The sequence below is a fragment of the Miscanthus floridulus genome, chromosome 12, assembly GCF_019320115.1.
Source record: "Miscanthus floridulus cultivar M001 chromosome 12, ASM1932011v1, whole genome shotgun sequence".
Classification (NCBI taxonomy): domain Eukaryota; kingdom Viridiplantae; phylum Streptophyta; class Magnoliopsida; order Poales; family Poaceae; genus Miscanthus; species Miscanthus floridulus.
The window spans coordinates 68,675,035-68,681,388 of NC_089591.1; the positions used below are offsets into that span (position 1 = coordinate 68,675,035).

At 44.7% G+C, this 6,354-nt stretch overlaps 1 protein-coding gene across 1 annotated transcript; it reads right to left on the reverse strand.

The window, feature by feature from the left end:
* Positions 1–2,756: 2,756 nt before the first annotated feature.
* On the reverse strand, positions 2,757–4,456 carry LOC136497254 (AT-hook motif nuclear-localized protein 23-like). The gene has a single exon (XM_066493049.1). It carries the CDS (start codon positions 4,044–4,046, stop codon positions 3,114–3,116), a length of 933 nt encoding a protein of 310 aa, XP_066349146.1. The 5' UTR covers positions 4,047–4,456; the 3' UTR covers positions 2,757–3,113.
* Between the last annotated feature and the right edge of the window lie 1,898 nt (positions 4,457–6,354).

Genomic DNA, 6,354 nt, shown 5'->3' on the forward strand with positions numbered 1-6,354 from the left:
ATATTTTTTCGGCATCTTGTATTCGGCTTATAAGCCTTGGCTTATCAGCCAGCGAATAGTATTTTTCACTCACACCAAACCAGTCAGCAGTACTTTCAGCCTATGGTTTATAAATCAATCCAGCCGAAACGAACAGGCTGTTTGCTTCAGCTCAGATTTGTTATTAGCTTGCATTAATGTCTGCAGCCAATCTGAAGTCTACTGTATAGTACTAAAACAATGACAGTAGCCAGCTAGAAACTTGATCCTTCTTCCAAGCAAATCTTTCAGGTTTTCCGGCTGAAAAGCTAACTGGCTAATACCCATATGCATGAGTAAGCGTAGTATTTCAAATAGGGAAACTGTGACGCTTTGATAGTATCACTTGTGTATATAACGTTTGATAGAAACAAATAAAGAAGCAACTTTGTCTAGCCAACTTACTGGATTATTAATTGTCAACAAATAAACTAATGGTAATCAACATTGTAATTGGAGGTTCCAATCAATTAGATCGATCAGTTTTGTAAACACTCTATGACTTAGAAAGTTAGGCTCATGACTCCTGGATAATATTATAAATTCATAATTTCAGTTACTAGACAAATTAAGTTTCTGTTATAAAATATTGCTGGTAGCTTTAAAAAAAATATGCATAGCATTAGTTAGATGTGTAAATTAAAAATTATGGTCTGACTATTTTCCAACTGCTTGAAACCATTTTTTTGTTCAATCACCACAATCATAAGCCCTTGATCACAATCCAACCACCTCAACTGATAAGTAGTTGGATGCAGGGTTCTGGGATTCAAATAGCAAAAAATTACTGACCCGATCAAAATTGGTGAATCTTGGAAATTTTAGACTAGTACTTATTTTTGTTGACTAGTGAAAATGTTCATGTTTAGCTAATATTTAGCTGAATTTTAGCCAAAATTTGTTCCAGAGGCATGAAGAGGAAATCAATGGAATATAGTTTGATAAATTTGCACTTTTATATCAACTGAAAAACTTTTGGATTTGTTTGAACTCTATACTAGAGACTAAAAATTCAAAATAGACCAAAATTTTTTATTGCTGCTACAATGTTGTTTCGGGCCTCACCAAGATGGACGAATTTTGCTGAAATTCGATTTTTCTGAACCGAATCCCAGAACCCTGGTTGGATGTTGATTCAGAGTTTGACTGAAAACTAAATTGATTTCATGCACAAACAAATTGCAAAACTATTTAAGGATCAAGAACAGACAACAGAGGTGATAAGATCGAGTATTGATTACAGTGACTCGCATGTAATAGTATGTTACCCAGCAGAGTTTTTTTTTTAAAAAAGCATTTTGCTATTCAATTCATGCACATGTGCACAACAAAGGGTTACAAGTAGTTCATCAATCTATTTGGAGAGATTGTTTCATAAATAGATATATGTGCAGAGAATCATGGGGACAACTTGAGAACAAGAGACTTTATCAACACATGAGCATATAAAGAGATGGCAGAGAACATTATAATAGCATAGACATCTGAAAAGGCCAGATAATTAAGTAATACAGTTGAACAGGTTAGATAGTGCTACATGTCATTTCTCATCAAGTTAGTCATTGCCTCTTCAGTGAAGTTGATTATTTTGTTCAGGTCAAATTGTTCTTGACAAATCTAGCTAGCGTGCATAGAAATTTCATGTTGTTTGCTTATGTGTCGCTAATTATAGTAACAACAAGCAGCTGCAAATTTGACACAAAGGACTGTAATAATTGGTTGCAGTTTTAAGAACTCTGCAGACTGAAGGAACGAAAATCTCAATCAACAAATATGCATCAGGTAAGAAAAGAAATGTGACTAAGTGTCACAGTATGCTTAGGACCTAAACATATTATTTCAAGACACACTGATGAAGGCAGTCAAGCTAGGTGCACACAGACACACCATCAAATTCATCTGTAGAAATGGTGTGGAGTGGGAGTTTCAAGCTAGCCATATAGCACTACTACACCACGGGCCTGTTCGGCTGGCAGCCGGCTGAAACTGATTTATTGTGAGAGAAAAATACTGTAGATTCTAGCTGATAAGCCAGGCTGATAAGTTCAAGTGAACAGGCCAAAGCTCTGAACAAGGATGCAACAGCACAGTAATCCAAAGAGGCCATAATAAACACTAGATGACATGTCATCAAATGAAAACATCTTTGAATGTCCAAGTCCCAAGAACATAGGGAGACAACCATCTTGCAATCTACGCATATGAGACAACGAAGAACAAGGGCAGCATATAGGAAAGTAGTAGTTGGTGACTTTGTGAGGAGTCCCCATGAGCTGATTGCTTTGCGAGATGCAATTTACTATAGCTGAATCGAGTACTAGCTTCGTGATGTTTAAACAAAGGCAAAGCACGCACACGTGTGAGCAGAAAATTGTGTGGTAACTTGTGACGAAGCAGTTCCCAGACTCCACAATAAACTTAGAAAAAGAACCAGAAGCAGAAACTGATTGATGATATATACGAGAAATAATATAGTATGCACGCGTCACTAATTGTTGTTGCACACACAGGCAGGTAACACCTTTGTCTAACTCAAAAAACACAATTGTGCCCAAAAGTATATATTCACAACACACACCCCTAGCAACTACATGATGATGATAAAGTAAGAACTGACAGCTTAATTAAGCCACTAGAATACGCGAACTTTCGATCTTAACACAATTTGGTTGGAGATATATATTATCTCATCCATAGGAACAATAACAACAAGAACCACCACATGCATGGAAACATCGATTAGCACACTTGCATCCAGTCCCAGAGAACAATTTTTGAAGACTACTTATTAAAAGCCAGATTAAAAATTAAGACAAGGTTACACCACAGATCAAGTTTCAAGAGGCACATGAGAGGAGAAAAAGGAAAATAAAGGAGAAGAAATTGAAAACACAAAATCAGAGAGACCGAGCAAACACTACGGAGTTATACAGAAATCGAGATAGAAATAGATAGATAGAATCCTTGCAAGCATACGTGCGCTAACCTTTTGCAAGCTGCCCTTAACCCTTGTGCCGTTCATTGCTTTCTTCTTGACATCTTCCTGCAGTTCTCTCAAACCTGAATTACACCACCAGCCATCATGGACTTGCTTGTCAGAACTGCGGCCGTGCACCGGCCCAACCATGGCCGTCAGCACCGGGCGGGAGCTGCGACCCGCCACCAGCCATGTTGTTGAGCGGCAGGTTGAAGAACGGCAGCCCGGCAGCTGACGGGTCGGGAGGGAACGGCCCACCGCCCATGCCTCCAGCGCCATCGGCACCACCGCCCGGTGGCTGCATCTGGAGGCCGGGTGGCGCTGCCTGAGCCTCTTCCTCCTCCAGGGGGAGGCGCTCGTAGGCGACGTTGGCGAAGGACGCGGCGATGACGATGACGGGGCCTGCGGCGTAGAGCGCACCCACGACGTTCCCGCCGACCACCTGCCCCTGGCCCCCCGCGAGGAAGATGGTGAGGCTGGTGGCGCCGGGGGGAGCCGGCGGCGGGAGGAAGGAACCCGAGAGGGACAGGATCTCAAACCTCCCGTGCAGCGTCACGACGGCGCCCGTGGGCGCCGACGGCTGCCGCAGCGTCACGTTGGTGACCACGCCGCTGCCGCTCAGCACGCAGACGCCGCGCTGCCGCCGGCGCGCGTACGTGGAGACGCTCTCGAACACGTCGCAGCCGCTCCCCACCTCCAGGATGTGGGCGCGCAGCGTGTTGGCGCTCTCCCGCGTGATGATCACCGGGGGCTTGGGCTTATTCTTCGAGCCCGGCGGGCGCCCGCGGGGCCGGCGGGCTACCATCTCCCCGTTACCGCCGCTGCCACCGGGGGCGTCTCCGGCGCCTGGACCGGATGAGGACGACCCGCCGTCGTGCTCACCGTACGGCCCTCCGTTGTTGCTGTTGCCGCCGCCGCCGCTGCCATTAGGGTCATCCTCGGAGGGTTCCGGCTGCTTGGCGTAGTTGTGCTGCAGCTGGAGGTCGGGGTGGAGGTGGTGGAGCTGATGAACGTAGCGCGTCGCAGCGGTGCCGAGGTCGAGGCCGGCCATGCTTTTCTGCTAGCTCATGTACTGATGTAGCTAGCAAGCAAAAATTTTAAAACTAGAAAAGCAGCGAAAAAAAGAGAGAAAAAAACTCCAATTGCAACAGAGTGGTGTTTTGTTTTTAGGTTAAAAGGAAGTGTTGGAAAAGGAAGCAATGATTTTTAAAGAAGGGGATTGTTTATGATTCTGCTTGTTATAGAAGTTTTTGGACGATGCAGAAAGAAGCAAACAGGGAAGAAATTAAAAACCCAAAGTAAGAGAATGCTTGCATGGAGAAGAGAATTGAAGGAACACACACCAACAGGGCTGTGCGCTAGCTATGAGCAGGGTAGGGAAGGAGGAGAGAAAGGAGGAAGCTATAGAAGAGGAGAAGGTGAGGCACGGGAGGCAGGCAAGATGGGAAGAGAAGGGTTCGAGAGTTTCTTCAAACCAGTAGTAGGAGGTGCACCGCATAAAATAATGTGGGGAGCTCGAGGAGGAGAGAGTTGGGAGAACAAATTCTTGTGCATCCTTTGCAGCTACGGAAAAAGACATAAGGCTATAAGACCGACACGTGGGCCACAGAATTGTAGGGCCCATGGGTCAGTTTCGCAGGCGTCCTACATGATAGTGACAGGGGCCGGGGAGGCATCGGAGAAAGAGAGACGGATCGAGCGGGAGGAACTATGCCAAAATGTGATGCATGGTGATAGCGATGGCTTAGCGTGTTCATCGCAAGATTATGCTAATTCATCAGGGTTAAGTGCCTAAACCCGTGGTTTAGGACCACTTAATCCTGGTTAATGCGAACGGTGTGGACGTTGTTCATGACTACACTCAGGTGGGGCCCATGCTAGCTCGTGCTGCGCTCGGATCAATTGCACCTGCAGTTAGATCTAACCCTTCCAAATTATATAAAGTGGATGCTCATGTACATACATACATTCACAGGTCACCATACAAGTGCATGTACACATGTATTCCTATGATGAAAACATCTAAAAAACGAATAGTGTAGTTACCATATATAGGTATTTTGTTGCCGATGAATAGTGTAGTTTAATTTCTTTCTAGAGTAAATTAACCAATGAAAATATAAACACACGTGCGAACACAAAGACATTAATCACGCAGGTAAGTTCTACCAATATGTAAAAATTGCAATGTTGTTCATCATATGTTGCATTGTATGTTCTAAAAAACAGACAATATTACCCTGGACTTTAACTAATATAATACACACTACATATCACAGCCCTTCTTTATATATGATCAATTTAAACTAATTGAGATCAAAGATATTAGCTGCATGTTTTAGCATAGTGTATAGATTCTTATGGAGACAACAACACACTGTATGATGTGCACGTACGGCATGTACACAGGCATATATGCGAGACTTTTGTGCCTTTCTCTCGAACATAAATATTAGTTTTATGAGTTGATTGATGCCTTTTTTAATTATCCAGTTGTCCTTTCTAGCATAATTTTAGACAAAGACCATATTTTAAAATTTGATTGTATGTAGTTTTCTAGTAACAAACTATGTCAGGTCAAACGGGGATGACCCACAGTCATCTATCCTCACTCTTAACTTATTTTATATATGCAATCTCCTACAACTAAAAAGAACAAGGTGTAGACTATTTTTTTGTGCGACATTTATTTTGGTTCGTCCGTCTACCCACGCCTGCGATCCCACGACATCTCCCGCATGCCGCGTCCTTTGGTGCGAAGAAAATATGAAGTCTTGACCCTGATTTGCATGCGCTACAAATACGGAAAGTCTTGACCCTGATTTGCATGCGCTTACAAACACGGAAAGTCTTGACCCTAATTGCCTCAAACAAGGAAAGCGATCACCCACGTCCCTCGCTCGATCATACCGCCCTCGTGCCACAAATATGAAATTCTTGACCCTGATTTGCATGCGCTACAAACACGGAAGACCATCGTCGCTCAGTTGCTGCACGATCGAACGCGTCTTCTTGGTAGGACTCAAGCGCGTCACTGGTCGCTGCACGGAGACGATCGTCGCGCGCCCCATTCCTCAAGCCCCTGCACGATCGAGCCTGCCCCTACTTCTTCCTCGTCGTGTAGTGGAGAAGCAACAGCAATGGATCATCCACCGTCTGCCTACCAGTGGATGCACCTGTGGCTACATCATCGATCGTCGCAAGGTCGCCGCAAGATCACCTCCCCATGCGATCTCCCTTCCCCGTGCGATCTCCCCTCCACGACCTGCTCCATCGTCTGGTCTGTGCGCCCGCGCTGTCATCCTCACCATGCGCCACATACACTGCCGCCTCCACGATGTCGCATCATCGTCCTCGCC